The sequence below is a fragment of the Mesoplodon bidens genome (genome assembly GCF_964165515.1).
Source record: "Mesoplodon bidens genome assembly, chromosome: 6".
Lineage (NCBI taxonomy): Eukaryota > Metazoa > Chordata > Mammalia > Artiodactyla > Ziphiidae > Mesoplodon > Mesoplodon bidens.
This window is the reverse complement of record NC_138162.1, coordinates 13,087,424-13,107,668: the sequence shown is the minus strand read 5'-3', so window position 1 is coordinate 13,107,668 and position 20,245 is coordinate 13,087,424. Positions and strand designations below refer to the sequence as shown.

The 20,245-nt window shown below is 57.2% G+C and overlaps 1 protein-coding gene across 14 annotated transcripts in view; it reads left to right on the top strand.

The window, feature by feature from the left end:
* Positions 1–20,245, top strand: part of DAB2IP (DAB2 interacting protein) — a 195,897-nt gene that overhangs the window by 130,406 nt on the left and 45,246 nt on the right. For 2 of the 14 annotated variants that reach the window (XM_081237963.1, XM_081237962.1), the window contains exon 1: positions 18,673–19,194. The exons of the other annotated variants lie outside the window; for them this stretch is intronic. In XM_081237963.1, the coding sequence (XP_081094089.1) occupies positions 19,028–19,194 (167 nt within the window). In that variant the 5' untranslated portion in view covers positions 18,673–19,027. Of the gene's footprint in view, positions 1–18,672; positions 19,195–20,245 lie in introns of those variants that run through there. 14 annotated transcript variants of the gene reach the window in all.

Genomic DNA, 20,245 nt, shown 5'->3' with positions numbered 1-20,245 from the left:
GCCTGTGAAGGCAGACTCTCCGGGCTGCCCTGGCAACAGCTCGGAGCCAGCCTGTCGGGGTGGCCGCTGACAGGCACGGCTTCTGACTGGCTGCAGCTCCCAGCTCCTCCCCCGCTCCGCAGCTCGCTCACTCATTAGCAGCAGCTCCCTGCATCCTTGAGGCCGACGGTGCAAAGGAAGTGCATGGCTGGGGTCCTCCGACTCTGTGTGGCTTGCACGCCTCCACGTGTGGGTGGGTCACCCTCAAGGGGTTTCACCAACAGCCCTGGCCTGGGTTGGGTGTCATTCAGGAGCAGGCCGCAAGGAAGACAGAGCCCGACTTTGAGGTCTTAACAAGCCTCTCGGGAGTCCCCAGACCCTCATCCTCCCTGCATCCCCACTGGTCACCCCCGTTGACTCATGTGGCAGGCGGATGCCTGGGTTCGCATCCCAACTCCACCACTCCATAGTGCTGTGACTTTGGGGAACTTGCTTAACCCTGTGAAACAGAGATATTAACAATTCCTATCTCGAAGGTGTTTGAGAGGAATAAATGAGACTTGTAGCTAAATGCTGAGCCAAGCGCCTTGAGACATGCGTAGTAGCAGTGAGATACATTCGCCATCACTGTGTCATGGTTTCCCGTCTCATGTTGTTCCCTTGGTCTGGAATCCTCCTCTGCCCCCTGCTCTTTCTTACTTTGGTCCTGTCTTTCAAGCCTTAGCTCCTTCTGCCTGAAGCCTGCCCTGATCCCCTTCCCCCAATCCCAGGTGGACCTCCCTTTGCTCCGCGTGTTCTGTGCTTCATTATTGGGTCTGCTCCCCCCACTTGCAAGCGAGGCCTCTTGAGGACGCTGCCTGGGGTCTCTTGAACTGTACTTGTCCTGTCCTCCCGAGGAGAACAAGGCTGAGTCTAGCTCCTTCCCAGCCTCCCACAACCTTGGGGTGAACCTGGAGATGCTCTCCCCACCCCCAAATAGAGCCTGTGAGCGAGCTCATTCTGGGGGCTTAGAATGAGAAGTCTCAGAGATCCCTTCACAGGTAGGGAAGCTGAGGCCAGGAGTGAGGAAGGAGTGCACCCAGGGGCAAGCAAGGAGTTGGAGGCTTTGCCCCCTTCTCTCTGCACTTCTCTGCCAGGGGGTGAACAGGAGTTGGGTCTGTTCTCAAGGAATCAGGGAGGGCTTCATTGAAGTGGCAGGAGCTGAGGCTTGACAGAGGACGAGTTCATCAGATGTCAGAGAGGGGAGAAGGGCAGTTAGGCAGCCCCTTGAGTGAGCCCAGGGCTCAAGGCCTAGAACCTTCGTGTCCTCTTGGGACCTGAGGCCGCCCTGGGAGGCGGGAAAGGGCTTGGAGCATTAGGGGAGTGGGAAGTAGTTCAGAGGAGCGGAAGCATCAGGGAAGGAGAGGAGGAGACAGAGAGGTGAGCTGGGTGGGAGCTGGGTGCTGGCCGTGCGCACGCATGTGTGCGCGCGTGTGTGTGTGTGTGTGTGTTGGGGGGGTGTGGATTAGGCGGAGGATGGGCATGAGGATGAGCACTCCGTCTGCACCAGGTGCTTTGTCTCGTAATGCTCACAGGGACCTGAGAGATGGGGAGACTGTGCGCCGAGAGGTTTGGTGAACTTGACGCAGGTCTCATGGGCTGGTAAGGGTCACAGCCATAATGGGGACCTCAGGCGCTGCGACCCTCCAGGCTCTGATGAGCACTGCCTTTTGGGGATGGGGCGGCATCACCTCTCTGGGGGTGGGGCCCATGAGTCTGTATTATTTTTTTATTTTTTTATTTTTTGTGGTATGTGGGCCTCTCACTGTTGTGGCCTTTTCCGTTGCGGAGCACAGGCTCCAGAAGCGCAGACTCAGAGGCCATGGCTCACGGGCCTAACCGCTCCGTGGCATGTGGGATCTTCCCAGACCAGGGCTCGAACCCGTGTCCCCTGCATCGGCAGGCGGACTCTCAACCACTGCGCCACCAGGGAAGCCCCGAGTCTGTATTATTTTAACCACTCCCCTAGCAGGTGTTGGGGGCCACTAAGAGAGCGTACGTAAAAGGCATGGCACGGGGTCTGGCCCACGTAGGTACCGTGTCACCATTAGTTCCCTGGCACACGTGTCCAGGTGCGCACGGCACTGATGTGTGCATGCACACGGGAGAACTGGGTTGCTTACCACACCTGGCAACTCTGTTTAAGCTGGGCTGTTGGGAAATGGGTAGAGTGCCAGGCAGCCTAGAGCTGGGTAGCCCTCAACTTTGGCCTCTGCTGCCTGGCAGCCAAGAGGTGGGGCTCTTGTAAGACCTGGGTCTCTCACCCCACCTCAAGGAGACCAGGACCCCGCCCCCGTGGGTCTCACAGCATCCTGATCCTTATTTCCTGGCAGTTTTCATGGTATGACAGTTGTCTGCAGGCCCCATTGAAGGGTGGACCTCCCATGCACAGGCAGGCCTTCATCCTGGGCCCAGGTACCTTGCATGCACCCTGGAACGGTGCAGGGGCCCAATAAACGTTTGCACCACAAACGATACATTGAGCACCTTCGTGCTGGGTGCTGTGCCGGGCGCTGGAATAATTAACTTTGGCATGGCACCTTATGATTCATAAGCTCCTCTGGGTCCCATTAGGAGGGCAGTTGTTTGGGATCAGGTATTTATTTCCCTGTTTTCCAGTTGAGGAAACCAGAGCTCAGAGAGAGGAAGCAGGTAGCCTGAGGTCATAGCCTCAGCCAGCGAGGGGCAGAGCTCGGACGAGCCAATTCTCCTGGTGGGTGCCCGCTCCCCAGGCTGGGAGCACACTCTGGGGGCCGTCTGCTGTTCCTCTCCCATCAGCCTCTATCGAGCATGGCACTGTGGGTCAGAGAGGGTGCTCCCAAGCTGGCAGGGAAGCCAGGCCCACAGAGATGCCATTTCCCGGGAAGCAGGGCCCCAGGGGGCACGACCAGCGCCTGGCTGGCTCTCACTGCTCCCCCACCCCCTGCCCCCAGCAGGAGCAAGACCGTCCTTTGCCACTGCTGAGGACCTGGCTGTTGGGGACAGTGACTGTGTTTGGGGTAAGTCAGAGGCAGGAGAACAAAGAGAACACTTGCTGCCAATGTGACTCTGACCTTGAAAACCCAGAAAAAGGGAAGCGCTGGCTACCTGCTTCAAAGGGGGGCAGGCCTCCTGCAGGGGGGCATCGAGGAAGCCTGGCTTTGTTAGTTCCTGCTGCCGAATTTCTCCTTTTCAGTTTAATAAAAGTCCTGGGGATCAGTGTCTGTGGGCCAGCTTGGAATCCTGCCACTTTGAAGGCGGGGAGATGCCAGGAGCTCTCCGCTTCCTTTGGCTGGGTTCTAGAAGACACGGCTTCTGAAGCAAAGATCGGATATTGATGTGAGGATCTTGTTGCAGCCCCAGTGTCCCACTGCAGCTGTGCCCAGCTGTGGGAGGGGGACCCAGGCCCGAGGAGCATCGTTCTATCCCAGCTTGGGTCTCGCAGGGAGGCAGACAGCAGTCAGGGGGTCTGGGCCGGGTGGGGCTGTGGCAGAGCGTCTCTGTTCACTATTCCACGCACAGTAAGCAAAAGCCCCTACCGTGTGCCTCCAGGCGCTGGGCACGTCCCTGGGAGACGTGTGGTGGGCCCTGCCCCTGTCCTGCAGGCTGCCGCACAGGAACCCCCGGCTGAGGCCGGTGCAGATGTGGTGGATGCCGGCAGTCTGGAGCGGGTGTGTCCTGCTAAGGGGGCAGCAGCCTCTGCGCCATGGCACTGGGCCTTGGGACTGACAAGAAAAGCCAGAAATGCAGAGGGTTTTGGGTAACATTTTGAAATTTCACATCTTTAAATGTTGGCAGTTGATTCAAAACTTAAAAATGTCAAACACTGTGTGGGCTAAACAAAACATGAGTGTTGACCAAGTATTCTTTAGTTAGAAATCTTTATCCTAAAGGTTGGATAAAATCCAGATGGGCAGCGGGGAGTAGGCATGGCCTCCTGGCGGGGGAAGCCACCTGGGCAGAGGTGTGGCTGCAGGAATCTGCAGGACGGTTTTTTAGGACCGTTGGGACCAGAGCAGGGGGGGACTGGAGCGGCAGGACGGATGGGGCCACGCGCGGTTGTGGAAGCCCGGCGTGCCTGGCTGAGGGCTGCCCTGGACGAGCAGATACACGCAGGCCTGACCCAGGCTACCGTGAGCCTGCTCAGCTGTGTCTCCTGCCTCTGGCCCGGTGCTTCTGCCCGGCACCGTCACAGTGAATGAGAGGCTTTGGTCCGGGAAGAGCTCAGGGAAGAAAGGTCATAATTATTTTAGAGAAAGCCCTGGGACACAGGGTATCCTGACCTTTAGCAAAGTGTAACTACACAGCTTTTGGGGGGCTGCCCATCTGCCTGTGTGTCCATGAGGCTGTGACCTCCCCCAGTCCTTTGCATTTGTTCTCCTGCTGGCTCTGCAGCTCCTTCGGGCACAGGAAGGTCTACAGGAAGGTCTGAACGTCCTGAAGGAGGCTCCCCCCCCTCCCCCTGCAGGGGTCCTGCATTCTTCTGAGAGTTTGAACTGCTCTGGCCGAAGCCTGTCTGGGTGTCTTCCTGTTCAGACGTAACTTTTCTGTTTCTCCCCCCTGTCGGCCACTCCCCCATATCCATTTTTGAGTTTCTTTCCGACTGCTCACCAGCGATTCGTCCACCAAGCTCTCATCGAGCACCTGCTGTGTGCAGGGCCAGAGACACACGCATGATGGAAGCCCAGCGTGGCCGGGGGCTGAGGGAGTAGCCGGACATGGACAGGGGCGGGGTCCACCCCCGGGGCCTGTGCTAAGGCGAGCAGAGAGGGTGGGGCGGTCAGGGACGAGGGGCGGTGACCCTGCGATCCCCACACGTGTGTGTCTGAAGGTGGGGGGGGGTTGGTGGCCGGTTTCCAGCCCGCCCTCCTCCCACCCTGGCCCTGTCCTCTCTGGGCGTGCAGGGCGGCTGGCGGCAGCTGACTTGGGCGAGGCCCGCGCAGAAGAAAAGAAATGTGAGGCAGGCACTTGCCTTCCGGAGGAACAGGTGCCAGCGCGTGCCAGATTCCTCACCAAATGTCTTCTCGTTCACTTCACTTTACTTTATAAAGTCTTCGTTTTAACATAAAGGCGGTTAAAAACACAAGCGCAGAGTACCAGATTCCAGCCATCATGGAGGAGTGTGAAGCAAAGGTGCCCTCTCTCCTTCCACACCACTGCCACCCCAGACCCCTCACCCAAACCACTGCTGACCGTGGCTCGCGGGGCTTTTTCTGTGGCTTATGATACGTTATCGATGTCTCTGTGCTTGAGAGCGTGCTGTTGAGCTTGTTAGTCTTACCTCCTTGGCTGGTAGAGAGGGGAGCGGAGGAAGACTGGCTGCTCCCCGGGTTCCCGCAGACCCCCTCCCTCCCAGCTCACTCCCTTCGTCCCATCCCTGTCCCCACAGCTCTGGGGGCAGTGTGGCTCTCCGGGTGGCTCCACGGTGGGGAGGGGAGAGGGATGGTTGTTTCCTAGCAGCTTCGCCCAAACGCAGAGGTGGTGGGTGAGAGAGGGAAGGAGGCCTGCTGGCTGGCTGACTCCAGGCTTCTCTTGCAGACAGGACTCCCCAGGGGACCTTCGGGATTGAGTTTTCTGTTTTTGCTCACCTGTGCCCGGCCCCGGGGACAGGGACAGGAGTCAACTGTGGTGCCAGCCTGGGGTGGAGAGGTGCGTGCATGTCTCTTCCTGGGGCTCTCTTGGGCTGGGCAGGCCGCCGTGCAGAGGCCCTGGAGCCCGGCCCTGAAGGAGTGTTTGCCTGAGCTCAGAAAGCTCCTAAACCAAGATTCCAGGGTGCTTTTTCAGCCCTACGTGGAGGGCCCTGAAGTACCTCCCTCTCAGCAAGTGAGAACGTAGACAGGAAAGAGCTCGGAAACCTGTGACATGCAAACGTGGGCGCTGTTGTTGTTTGGAGTCTAGTGTTTTCCCCAGGGGAGGCCTGTGTGGATTGGGACGAAGCCTGTGAGGACGGGCCCTGGGTGGGGCCGGGGAGGGCAAGAGTGCTGGCCCTGCCTGTCACTGCTCTGGAGACCTCAAGCAAGGAGCTTGGTCACCTGTAAAACGGGGTGTGGAGCCCTGCCCGCCCCACAGGGCTCTGCCTGACAGCCCTTCAGCTTTGGGACCAGCGGAGCCCTGGCCAGTATTAGGGGTGATGAGGATGTTGATGGTGATGAGGACAGGGACAAGAGGAGCGAACACTGAGGATTCACTTCGTGACAGGCACGTGCCGAGCCCCTCACATACCGCCACCACTGCCACCAAGTCCAGGCCTCTGTCACCTCCCGCCTGGACCTGAGGCCGACCCCTAGGCTGGTCTCCACCTCTGACCTCGCTCCCCTTCAGTCTGCCCTCCGCCAGCGCAGTCTTTAAACAGTACACCACCCGGGCGCCTCGCCCTTCCCCTGGCCCCTGCATGGGCAGCTCCTGCCCACCTTGCTGATTTTACTGCCCCCCTCGTCCCCGCCTGCAGTCCCACCCCTGCAGTCCCCCAGCCCCGGATCTTTGCTCTTGTTCCCTCTCCCTGGGTCACTCTTTGCCCAGATGGCTGTGACCTGCCCCCACTTCATCCAGCCGCGCTGTCAAACCCAACCTCCTTCTCCCCTCCGGCCTGGACCCTCCCCTCCTGTGAGTTCCCTCTTAGTACTCGAGTTCCCCTGATACGATCATACACGTTTGTGTACTTCTCCCACGCCAGGCTGTAGGCCCCAGGGGAGCAGGGCATTGGTGTCTTGTTCCCCAATGTGTCTCCAGCCCTTAGAATAGGGCCTGACACAAGGTTGGTGGATGAACAAATCAACGCGTTTCAGTTAATCTTACTCCATGACGTAGGTGCTTTGCTATTTGCCTTTTATGGATGAGGAAGATAAGCTCAGAGAGGTGGACTGACTAGCTCACGGTCACACAGCTGCAGCAAGACACTTGGGCTTGTTGAAACTCCTGGCCCGGAAGCCTCAAGCCCCCAGCCCTGGTTCCTGTTTGGGACTGTTGCCCGGTGTCCGTAGCCCAGAGCCCTGTCTTAGCCAGTAGAAGCTCCCACCTCCTCAGAATCTAGTCAGGCGTGCCCGCAGGAGAGGACAGAAATGTGAGGGGGCCAAAAGGGGGGCGTATGGGAAGACCCCGGGAAGAGATGAGAGGTGGAGCCAAGGAGGGAGTGAGAAAAGGACCTGGAGGGGTCGGAGAGGGCCCGGGGGCAGGTCGGGGACTTCAGTGCAGGTCAGGACAGGGCGCCCCAGCCAGGGAGTCCCTGAGGAGAGCGCTCTGGGGCACCACAGCTTCCAAGACCACTGTGTGGCCCAAGTCCAGGCTCCCTGCGCTGGCTCTGGTTCCTGGCGTGATGTCTGCTTCCCAGAGGAGCTCAGGCCTGGCCCGGCTTCCCAGGGCAGAGAAACACACGGTGAGACAGAGCGAGAGAGAGCGAGAGAGCGAGAGCGAGAGAGAGAGAGCGAGAGAGAGAGAGAGAGAGAGAGAGAGTGTGTGTGTGTGTGTGTGTGTGTGCGTGTGTGTGTGTGTGTCCAGCCTTGCTGTTTGCGTTGTCGTCACGTCTTCTTAATCAGCCTGTTTCTGGGAGCAATGACTTCATCTCCTGTGATTCTCAACACAGCCATTGTGCAGCGTCCATGGAAAGATTGGGCCTGGCACCGTCCATATTCCCCTAATGAATGGGGTTGGGAGAGCCGGCTGGCGGGCCCTGGCCTGACCTGATCTGGGGGCTTGTGGTCAGGTCTGCCTCCAAGAGACTCCCCTTTCGGTGGTCACCCTTAGATCTGGGCTCACGGACCCTGGCCCGCCCAGTGCAGCAAATTCTAGGAGCCAGGGCACACTGCGCTGCGGGCAGGGTGGTCACACCCAGTCTCTGCCCTCAGGGACGCCTGCTGGAGGAGGAGGTGAACAGACCCTACGTCAGAGGGGCTGTGGGTGGACAGGGAAGGGAGTGAGGGCCCCCCTGGGGCTCAGGGATGCTCCTCAGAGCTGGTGGTTGGGCCACAGGGTGGAAGTGAAGGCTGGTGGCAGGCTTCCCTGGGGAGAGGAGGGAAGGGCTTGCTGGCGGGCCTGGCGGCGTGTGTCGCTGGCCACGTGCGGTGTGCGTCGGCCTGTGGGGTGGCAGGGGATAGAGTGGAAGATGGTGGGAAGGCAGGACGCGATCCTGGAGGTGCCTGGGAGCAGGAAGGATTGGAAGAGGAGCCGGGGCCTGATTTCGAGGCAGCTCCCTGCCTGTGGGAGGGGGCCTGGAAGGAGGAGGAACAAGCTGGCAGTTGAGGGCCTGGCCCCCTTTTGCCTTTCTCCTCAAGGGGGAGGGTCTCCTTGCCCCCTCCCCCATACTGCCAGGAGTCCCAGCCCCTACCCCGCAAGGAGGCAGTGAGGGCGGGCCCTTAGCGGGGTCTCTGAAGAATGTTGTCTGGGCTTGGGCAGCTGAGCCTCAGTCCCCAAAGCCCATCCCCATTGCAGGCTCATTTACAACCTTGTCTGGAGGCAGGGGGGAGGGGTTGAATGACCCCTGGCAGGATGTAGTGCTGTGAGTGGGAATACACTGTGTCACACTCCCGGCCAGGACACGGAGGTGGGGGGACCCCCGCCAGCTCCCCATCTGAGGGTTCCCCGGGCCCCACCACATGGAACAGACCCCTGAGTGAGACTGCCTGCCTGAATCCAGCTCCAGAGCCTTGAGCACGTTACTTAACCTGTCCGAACTCCATCTCTGTTAATGGGACACTCGTACCTGCTTCCCCAGGGTATGTGTGAGTGTTATTGGTTGTTTTTTTTCTTTTGCGGTACGCGGACCTCTCACTGCTGTGGCCTCTCCCGTTGCGGAGCACAGGCTCCGGAGGCGCAGACTCAGCGGCCATGGCTCACGGGCCCAGCCGCTCCGTGGCACGTGGGATCTTCCCGGACTGGGGTACGGACCCGTGTCCCCTGCATCAGCAGGCGGACTCTCAACCACTGCGCCACCAGGGAAGCCCCAGGTTATTGGTTTTTAAGGGGGAGGGCTTAGCAGAGTGTCCACACGTAGGAGGTGCCCAGTCTGCTTAGCTGTGGCAGAGGTGGCCGTGGGGTAGGGCCGGGGTAGGGCGGTTATGTTCACCGTCATTATCAAGGCTTCCTTAGGTTCCTAAGAGCCACAGGTGGGGAGTTGGGAGGGGTGATGGGAGAGTCAGCAGGTGGAGGTGGGGAGAGCCTGGTTGAAGGAGCAGAGAAGTGTGGGTCCTAGTCTTCACTGCGCCCAGACCTCAGGCAAGTCACTCATCTCTGCCAGCCTCAATTTCAGAGGCCAAGGAAGGAAGGAATGAGAAAAGGCATGACGGTGGCCTGAGCCGGCAGGGGCAGGTGAGGGGCTAACACATCTGTGAAGACTTCTATCTTCATTTCTTTCAATATTGAGGGTCAAGTAACTGCCTGCCTCTTGAGCGGACATCCAGCAGGGAAATGCTTTGAAAGGGGCCCTTCCCAAGCTGAGGATGGCCACGTTCTTCCACAGAAGACGGTCCGCTCTCTCCCTTGTCCTGAGCACCACGTCTTCCTTCATACGCCTTCACTGTCCCAGCTGTTCGGCATTGTCTTTTGTGGTAAGAAAACAGTTCAGCTTAGCAAACATTTCCTGAGCCTCTTTTGTCTTCTTGGGTCTGTGTTGGACCCAGGGGATACAGGCATGGTTAAGATGCTGATGCAGCTATTAAGAGGGAGGACGATTGTTGAATTGTCTCGTGTGTAAAGATCTAAATGTAAAAGCAGCCTTCCTGGGGCCAGAGGCTCTGGGTTCTAGGCTCTTCTCCTTTCTGCCTGTGGGACTGTGGGCAAATTACAGTAAGTCCCCTACATACGAGAGAGTTCCGTTCCAAGAGCGTGTTCGCAAGTCCAATTTGTTTGTAAGTCCAACAGAGTTAGCTTAGGTACCCAACTAACACAATTGGCTATATAGTACTGTACTGTAATAGGTTTATAATACTTTTCACACAAATAATACATAAAAAACAAACACAAAAAATTAAAACATATTTAGTCTTTACAGTAGCTTGAGAAGTACAGTAGTACCAGCTACATCACTGCTGCTTTTACGCTTGCTTCCGGACATCCTGGGCTTGAAATAAAGATACTGTAGTACTGTACTCTATACAGTACTGTACACAAAAGCACAACCACTTGTAGAGGATGCACACACGTGACAGTGTACGCCAGACACATGCACTAACTTATGTGATTGGACATGCAAATGCATGTTCGAATCTTTGAAAGTTTGCACCTCGAAGGTTCGTATGTAGGGGACTTACATACAGGACCTCTGAGCCTCAGTTTTTTCAGTTCAGAACCTGGGTCAGTCTCTGATGGTCCCTCTCCGTAAGAAGGCTCTGCAGTCACTTTTGGATTATTAACTTACTGTGTCCTCTCCAGGGAGATTCGAAGTACAGTATCAGGGCAGAGCCAGAAGAACAGACTCCAGGGGTGGTAGACTGGCCTGACCCAAGTTTGAATCCAGTTCTGCAACTTAATATTTATGTAACATTGGGCAAATTACATCCTAAATCTCTCTGGGACTGGGTTTTCTCAGATGTAAAATGGGTATGATGATATGCCTGATATGCTTTGTCCCGGCTCTTAGGGAGCTCAGCAGTCATATTAAAGCTGCTATGAATCTCTTCTCCCCAAATACAGTGCCTGCTCCATGCCAAACACACCCCCAATCCCCCTCTCCCCAGCTCCGCATATCGGAGGGGAGCCTGTTAGTGGAAGTCTTCAGCCTGCCCTACTGGGAAAAGAGGATGGGGAGACAGTAACTGTAGCCCCAGACCTGCAGCTGACCGAGGAGCCTGAGGATGGGCCCCCAGAAACAATTCCAGGTGGCATGGGCCTCCACAGAGAGCCCTCCCCCCCGCAGTGGGCAGCAGGGGTCAAATGGTTTTAAACCTCCTTGATTTGCATATATACTAGTTTGGCATTCTGTCTTGCTTTATTAAAAAAATGTTTGCTAATGAAATTAATAGTGTAAACAAGATTTGGGGAGGGCAGGCGGCCAGGGGAGGGGATTATTTAGCACACTTCAAAGGACACCCTGCTCCAGCATCTCAGCCACGCCATTTGCATACGTAATGATCGTGCTAATTATAGGTGGCCTCATCTGTTAACAACAAGTTTGCCAGGCTGTGCTACATTATTGTAATCACCCAGTCAGAATTCTCTGGCATGCTTTTCACTAAAGATAACAAGAACGATAATAGTAACGCCTATCATTTTTTGCCCCCTTGCTACGTGCGGGGCATCCTACTAGGCACTTGACAGTCATCATCTCATTTAATCTTCACAGCAAGCTCTGTGTCCCAGAGATTCTTATCTCCTGTGTATAGAGGATGAAACTGAGGTACAGAGAGGTTAGGTAACTTCCCTGGGCGCACACAGCCACGAGCTGGCAGTTGGGGAAAAGACCCGAGGTCTCGCTAACTCTCGCGCTCCTTCCACCCTGCAGCACTTCTTCTCTGGGGAGACGACACACAGGCTCACTCTATCTCTTTCTCATTTGGTCCCCTCAGAAACCCCCCTGTTTCTGCTGAAGGGGAAGCTGAGACCCTAACAGGTTATTGAGGGCTGTGCAGGAGGCGAGCCCAGGATCTCTAACTTCTAGGGTAAAGCCAGCCCCGCGTCCCCACCTACCCTACAGTGTGTGTGTGTGGGGGGGGGCGGGGCGGGGCGGGGAAGTGGCCCCTCAGCCTCTCCTGAGGTCTTAAGGAGAGGACGGTGTCGCTCTCCTCTCCCACTCAAGCAGGGCTGGGCTTGGCCTCACTGCCAAAGAAAATTATGAGACAGTGAACAGATGGGAGGACACCAGCATGTCCTCACTGGCTTTACACGTGTTGTCACTAAGCCGGAGGTTGCACATGGGTGGCCCGTGGCCGTGTGTAGCCCACAGGCAGGTTTCATTTGGTCTGGGAGGGTGAAAGGTGTTTTTTGGTGCTTTTAAAAAAAATCAGTTCCCCATATGTAAGCACTCCCAAAACATTCACCTTCAACATTCACCAGAAGAATCTGGATTTCTGGCTTTTCTTGAACAAACAGATGTAGCAGCATTGTGACTGTATCCCTGCAGGGCAGAGAACCAGCCTCTGCAGCTCACCTCACACTCCTTTTACTCCCCAGAAGGCCTTCGAGTTTGCTTAGCCTGCACTAGCTCTTCCCAGTGATCCTGGGAGGGGTGCATGGGGGCATAGGGTTCCCATTCTAGAGATGACGAGCCTGAGATCCGAGTGGGCCACTCCACAAGGCTGTTGCCAGCTAGGCCTTAAACCTCCATCCTCACCGTCCACCTTGTGTGGTTTTCACTCTGCCTCGCTGCCTCCCAGCCATGTCCAACTCCACTGTCCGCCAAGGCAAGAAGGAAACCTTTCACAGGCCTAATGACTCAAAAATAACCAACCGTGAGCCCAGGGAAGTGTTCCTGTCTCCCCCTCTCCTTTTCCACCCTCCCCGAGACCAGAAGGGACATGGGAAGCCTATTCATTTAAACTCAATTATTTTCTCGAAGACAGAACGGAACTGAATTGGGTCAACGGCTATATTCGCCGTGCTCAGCTCTTTCCCCTGCAACAGCAGCACCCACTGGCTGTGTTGCTGGGCTCCGTGCCACCAGGCTCACCAGTTAGAACTCCGTTATCGGTGGCTGTTCCTTGGAAAACTTGACTCTGAAGGAGGGGAGCCCCCTCTGCTCGTTCACCCAACAGGCTGCAGGAGCGGGGTCCGCAATCACATGGCTACCACCTTCCAAACCTAGGCTGCCCAACTGCAGTCTGCAGTGGAGGCGATTCTGACAGTGGAGTGCCTTACAGATGAGCAAACAGACACCCAGAGAAGTTAAGCGCTTTCTGGAAAGGCAGGCCTTGAGCCAGACACGACAGGGACCTTACTAGCCGTGTTACTCGGAACAGAGTACTTGACTGCTCTGCACGTCTGTCTCCCCGTCTTGTAAATGAGGCAAAGAACTTGACACACCTCCTGGGGCCAGGCAGTCACGATGTAAACGTGACACAGTGTGCCAGGGGCCTGCCCCCAGTTAACCCGTCTGTCCACACTCCTTCCCTTGCACAGTGTGCCAGGGACAGAGGTTGGTGGGGGTCCCAGATCTCAGGAGGAGGCTCTACTGGGATGCTCTCCTCTCCGTGAAGCCTTTCCCAATTCCTTACCCTCAAACCGGAACTGTTCCTGCCGTCATTATAGGTCCTCTGTTGGGCCAGGCCCTGCTCTGGCTCTGGATACTTTCACACCTTCCTCAGGGCCCACGGCCTGTTAAGTGTGTTTTTGTTTGGCGCTAATGGCTGTACGCAGCCTTCCCCCGCTGGACTGCCAACTTCTTGAGGGCAGAAACCGCGTATCTTGTTGACCTGCCTGTGTCCTGGTGTCACTCCCTGTCTAGATGTGTGGCCTTGGACTGGATGTTTAACCTTGGTGGGCCTGTTTTCCCATCTGTAAAATGGGAATAGTGATGCCTCCCTCCGACGCACGTCATGGAGCGGAGGCCAGTAGTGTCAGACACGGCAGTGCTGCAACAGATTCTCAGAAAACGTGGAGAAAATCAAATCAGACGCTTGCGCTCCACTCCCTAGAAGCAGGGAACCTCTAAGAGCGGGGCTCTGGGGGATCGCGGGAAGGGTTGTAAGCGCCGTCTTGTTGCAGAATTGCTGTCTGCTTACATGGAGAAGTGCGGACAGGGCGGTGGCCTGTGGGCCTTGCCTCACTACCTCCATCTTCTCTGCTGCTCCGGCCTCATGGTTATTCCAGTTCCCAGTGGTGGAGCTGGGATGAGTTAGGAACCCCAGGTCCCAGTGCCTAGCGTTGTACCTCCCCTTTTGGCAGCGTTAGAGCCTGGAGGTGGTGCAGGGCCTCCCCGCTGCATCCCCATCTCCGGTTCCAGGGGCTGGGGCAGGGTTAAGGGGTCGGTTCAGGGAAGTTTGAATTCCCTGACCTTTCAGAGTTGTGACGTTAGGGGGCGTGTGTGACCTTGGCCTGGTGTAGACCTGGTGGGGTGGTGGCTGCGGTGACAGGGCTTGGGGCCTAGGCAGTAGGTGACCCAGCCAGAGACACAGAAGCTGGGCTCTGGTGGGAGCACAGGGAGTAGCACTGGAGTCTCTGGGGAGGGGCTTAGGGATGAGGGGGTCTTGATCACAAACTGACCCAGCGTCCTGTGCAGCCAGGGCAGCAGTCACAGGCTCGTGAACTGGAACCGTCCCCTCCCCTCTCCCCTTGATAGCGCTCAGGTCCTGGAACACCACGCGGGTTGTTGCCCAGGACTTGGCACCGTGACAACCAAGAAAGAGAAGTGCTGACCACGTCTCATTGCCTGTTGAGTAAATTTACTCTGTGTTTTTCCCAGGAGGCATCACATGGGTAGGAATTTACTCCCCCTAAATGCTTTGATGGAAACATTAGGGTTTTTGAGTGAACGTGTGTCAACGTCGCTGTGGGGGGAAAGCTTCCGGGATTCTCTGCCAGCTGAAGTCATTACCACAAGACAGTGGTTGGGGGCCTGGCAGATGGGGTAGATGCAGCCAGGCTGGTGGGGGGAGGCAGCCAGAGGGCCGGAGCCCAGCCGGCCTATCGGGAGGGAGGAGGGGGTCTGAGCAGGTGGAGAGGGGGAGGGAGTTGGGAAGCTGCAGGCTGACAATGTACATTAACACCCTCCCAACCCGCCCCCCACCCATGGCACAAAACAAAGGGAGTGGGGAGCTTGAGGGGTGGGGACAGAGAACAGAGGCTCTGGAATGGTGAGCACTGGCAGCTCAGGCCAGGAAAACAGGCTGCGACCAGATTCTTGAGGGGCCTGGAATTGCAGCGCCTACCGGTAACTAGCTGTGTGACCTTGAGCAACTTTTCCAACCTCTCTGTGCTTCAGCTTCATTTTAGTAAAATATCCCTGTGGATACCCACAGCTTATGGCTCTTTGGAAGATTAAGAAGGTAATGTATGTAAAATACCTAGCACTGGGCCTGGCACATAGCAGGTGCCAGGACACATTTGTTGCTTGTTGGTGATGATAAAACCACACAAGCATAGATGTGTTCACATAAATTAACAGCTGGGGCACATTGAAACCGCTACCCAGAGTTGGCCCTCAGTCTAATACCAAGTTTGTTTCTCAGCTTCAGCTGAGTACAGTAGTGGTCTCTTCAAAAGTCCTTGTCTATGAACAGCCAGGGCCTGGGGCTGACTGTCCTCTGCGGGGCATCCCTCTTCCGTCTTGTGCCTGCTTCTGGCCTGCAGACTCACCTGGACAGAGGCAGTGGGTTACAGCAGCGCCCTCCTCTGGCTGAGGCAGTTCTGGGTAGGCCGCAAAGGGCCTCCCGCCCTCTACACAGCCTCTGGAAAGGAGAGTGCTGTGGTCACAAGAAAGGTCCTCCCTCCCAGGATGTGAGTATCTCTCTCCCCAAGGGGATATACAAGCATTGCCTGGAAGTGCACCTTGACAGTCTTGGGGCTGGCTCCCTTGTACCCCAGGAAATGGGAAGCTCCTTGAGGAAGGTAGGTTCCAGAGTCTCCCACAGGGCCTGGCCCAGTTGGTGAGACACCTTCAGGTCTGAAAGCTCATGAGACATCTGGGCTCTGAGCTTTTGGGAGAAGAGGTCCATCACACATTTACTGAGTCCTAGGACTTGAAGAACCAGAGATGAATAGACCCCAAGGAGGGCCTGACAGGACAGGCAGCAGGACCCAGGAGAAAGGGAGGAGGACTGGGAATTCAGGAAGAGAGGGAGAGATCGCATACTTCCTGGGCCTGGGGACACTGGGAAAGGCTTCCCTGAGGTGGGGCAGTTAAGCTGGGCCTTGAAAGGTGAATGAGAATTGGAGATGGGGGCAGGAGGGGAGGTCAGTGGGAGCAGAGGCATAGCCATGAGAGGGGGCAGGGATGCCTGGGGAAGAGCAGAAGAGGAGGGCCTGTGGCTGGCTGGTGGGGGTGTGTGTGAAGGTGAGGAGTGTGCAGTGGGTGGATGGGGCCTAATGATTCGGGAGACCTGGTCACTGGGGGCACTGGAACCAGGAGTCACGGGGTCAGTTGCTGAAATTCCAAGGACGCTCACTGTGTTCTCACTCCCTTTCACATATTATTCAAGATGGCTCTGAAAGCAGCTTGCAAGAGGTTATGCCGTCCCCTGAGCTGAGGCTAGAAGGGTAAGGAGGAAGCACCTTATTCAAGGTCAAATAGCTGGTTAGTACATCTTCTGAACCCCAGATACAGGCTTGTTTCTTTTCAGCTTGTGACCCCCCTCCTGTGACACTGTCATGCAGAGGGAGAGGTCCTGTCATAGGGGCCTATTTTGTTATAGAAAGACATTAGAACTGTGTGGATCAACCAGTGGGGGTGGCTTCCTGCCTGGGGGAAATCTGGGGTGGCTCCCTGGAGGAGGGGGTATTAGAATTAGAGAGGGAGATAAGAGGGGACCAGTAAATAGGTACAAATGGCTGTCTGGGCTGAGGCACATCTATTGTACTTTCAGATGTGGCTGGGCCAACTTGTGCAAGTGATTGAACTTCTCTAGACTTGATTTCTTCATTTGTAAAGTGGTTACAGTATCTGCCTTACCTGTTTATTGGTATTATTAAGTTCAAGTGGGAGGCCTGCTTGGGGCCTGCGCCCTGGAGGAGTGCTCGGAGATGGGCTCTGTCCCCTCCATCTCTGGTGCCTTGGATGCTCTGGGAGCCAAAGGGGCATCTGCCCTAGGGCCTCCCTTGGTGACTACGGCCTCACCTCTCCCCTGTTTTGAAATTTTATTAAGACATTGGGTAGACCCAGATGAAGCTGCGAGGGGAAACCTCACCTCAGAAGGAAGGGAACCACCACCATAAGTGCACCTCTGGCTAAGAGTTCTCTGGGCTTTGGGGGTGTGAGCAGATGCAGATGGGGGGGCGGGTTTTGTTGGATTACCTGTGGTCAGGATCACCTGTGCTCAGAACAGAGCTGAGCCCAAGCAAGGACACAGCAGGGGACGGAGTGAGTTACTTCCCAGGTTGGGGGCTGCTGTGGGGTTACAGTCAGACCTCTTCACCAGCCCTGCAGGTGCCCCAGCCAGAGTGCTGCCTACCTGCACACAGTAGGTGCCTGACAGTCTGGCACTTAATAGGAGCTCAGTTGTTGCTGAGGGTCTGGAGCAGGCTGAAATTACCATGGACTGAACTGGGGCTTGTGAGCCTCTGGTATAGAGGCTATGGAGTAGGCAGGACCCCAGGCAGGGGCGCTATTCTCCCACCGGCCTGTTTATCCGCATTTACATGGAGGGATTGGATTCCATAATCCAGTTGCACCAGAAAGTTATGCAGCAGCCACTCTACTTTGATTAGCCCCTCCAGGTGGTGGCTGTTAAGGGAGGTGTGTGATTCCCTGTGTGTGGTAGAGGCTCAATACTTGGAAAACATTGCTGTGGCTTTTCAAGCAGGATGGCACAACGGGTAACCCCAGGCAAAAATGTCAGGTTGGCTGGGTGTGCCTTTCCCAGAGGGACTTTCAGTTCAGTAAGGGCCCTGTCAGGGTGACCCAAGGATGAACCCCCCAGGCCAGCGGGTGGGGCAGCATTTGGGCTCCTGGGTCTGACTGCCCCTGTCGTCCTGTAGCATTCACAGACCTGCGCAGCTCACCCCCTTGTCTCTTCCCTCCGGCACTTAACCCTCCCCCTCTGTCCTGCTGGCCCAGCCCCGGACACAGGAGAGCAACCGCCCTGAGAGGGAGCTTGAACCCAGTTCTTCCCAAAAGGTATAGCTCCAAGGAGTCGGTGCAGAGAGTCGGGAGCCCCGTTTGACTGGGTGACCGTAGTAGGCAAATCCCCGGCTTTGTCTGCACCTCCGTTTCTGTTCGCATTTTTTAAATGTCCGAATGGAAGTGCGGGAGAGGGAGGGTACTGGCCCTAGGGGTGGGTGGGAGCCTCGGGACTGCTGCTCTGAGCCCGACGAACTCCGGCGGGGCCTCCGCGGGCAGTGGGGGGTGGGCCGGGCCTCGTCCCCGCCCGCGTCCGGAGCACAGCGGCGGGTTGGGGCGGAGAGCGGTTGCAGCTGGGGGCAGCTGGCCGCGGAATGTCCCCTGCCGCCGGGCCTGGGAAGGCAGGGCCAGCGGCTCGGGGTCGGTGGGGGGGGCTGGGGGCGGGGCTTCGGGGGCGGAGCCGGCCGCTTCCGGCCTGGAGTGCGGGGGCGTGGCGCCGCGGGGTCGGAGCCTGGAACGCTCCAGGAGCCGGATGCGGGAGAGGTGGTTTGGGCGCGCCCCCGAGTCTTACGGTCACCCCAGCTCCCACTTAGCTTTGGCCGGCCTGTCTCAGGCCAGCCAGAAGGACACTGGTATTCGATCAGGACATCTGTTAGTGCCTACTTTGTGCCAGGCACTGGCCCGAGGTGTGCCGGGCCTACCAGGTGAACAGGCCTGGACGTTCTCCAGGTGGGAGGAGGGGACCCCAGCTTGTTTCATATCAGTACCATGAGGAAAGCGAAGACGAGTGATAACCTGGGGTGGGGGTGGAAGTTGCTCCTTTGGTTAGAACGACCTCTACTAGGACGCGCGCCACAATTGATCTGAGAGCAGAACGAGAGAGAGGAAAAACCAGCCTGGCCTAGAGCCAGGGCCAAGCGGCGGGAACGGCAAGTGCAAAGGCCCGGAGGCGGGACTCGGGCGGGGTATGACCCTGGGCGGAGTCAGCGCTTTGGGGAGGAGCCTGAGACTCTGCGAGCCTTGTTCCAGCCTCCCGGACCTGGAGCTCAGTCCCAGGGCCCGCACCCCGCCCAGGTGCCTTTGGAGGGCGACCTGCTCGTGGTTGAAAGTGCGTCTTTCTAGACTTCTTGGACCTGAAGTTTGTGCCGTGTGATTACCTGTATGGAAGACTGTAATTTTCCACTTGTTCCGTGGAGGACCCGGAAACCTCTAGACGTTGTCACCTATGTGTTTTTTTAAGTCGTTTCTGAAATTTCAACTTGGAAGACAGAGTCAGCACGTGCTTTGCGGGAAGGGGAAACCTGCCTGGTCACGCCCCTTAGATGCTGGCCTGGACTGAGAGGTCCCCCGATCTGGCCAGGAGAGGCACCTGGGTGCTCGCCATCCTCAGGAATGGGCCTCTGTGGCCTCGGACTCCTCGGTGATAACCTCGGCAAGATCCTGGGCCGGGCCGGAGGAGCTGCTCTGTGGAGACCCGGCCGTCCTCGAAAGCCAGATCTGGCTACCAGGCCCCTGGTGCCCAGACCAGGGTCAGCCCAGAGGCCTATCCCACCGCCAAGGTCTGTGGGTGGCTCTGCTTGGGGAAGGGGGTGCAGGAAACTTCTTGCCCTGTGGATGGGCACCTCGATGGCTGTGGGTGGAGGCTGGAGGGTGTGGAGCTGTTTCTCCAAGGGGGCCCAGCCCTGGGAGCCCACCCACTCTCCGGCCAGGGCCTTGTTGATGCCTCACAGCCCCTCCCGAGCAGCCTGGTTTTCACGCTGGCCTCGGGGCAAGAATGGGAGACCCCCACCTGCTTGGAAGGATGGGGGAAGGTGGGGGCTGGGTTGCTTGACTGGCTCCTTCCTCCTGGGAACCAGGCCCAGTCCTCCCGGGAGATTCAAGTCTTCGGGATCCGGGTGGAGAGAAGCCCACTGAGCGGAGGACCAAGGAGGTGGAAGCAGGCAGGCAAAGCTGTGGGGAAGGAGATCTAGGCCCAGGGAGCTGGTGGGGTTGGCAAGGTGGGCTGTGGGGAGGGGGCTTTGACCCCAAGCTGAGGAGCCAGTGAGGGCCCTCGGGCTACTGTCCGCTTAGTCTGGGCCTCCCAGCGCAGGTGAGGAGCAGGGTGAAGCCGCAGGGGCTCCTAGCCACTGCCTCTTGGAGACAGATTTAATAATCCTAGGCTGTCTCTCTGACGGTTAGTATTGCAGGAGGGAAGCTTTAATCCCAAAACTTTCATTGATCCAGACACTAATAAAAAGTAAAGGGTTTTTTGGAGCAAGGTTTTTTCCTTGTTTTCTACTCGAGCAAAGAACATCAGAGCCCTAAAACACAAGTTTGTTTTCCTGCCTCTCCCTAGGTTTGGGGGGCGGGGTGGGGCTTGGCCGTGTTCAGATTTCACCTCTCTAGGAGCCCTCCCTGACCGCGCATGCCTGCAGTCATGCCTCTTCTCCACAGTTAACCAGCTGCCACTGTGCATCTAGTCTGTCCCCTAGGAGGGTTGGGGTGTCACAAGCCTTCCTGCTCACCTGAGGCCCCCAGGGTAGTGAGAGGCATCTGCCTTAAGGCAGCGAAGGCGTGGCTCTTGACTTCTTGTGTCTTTCTGGGTTTGGTTCTCTGGCTGTCCTGTTCTTT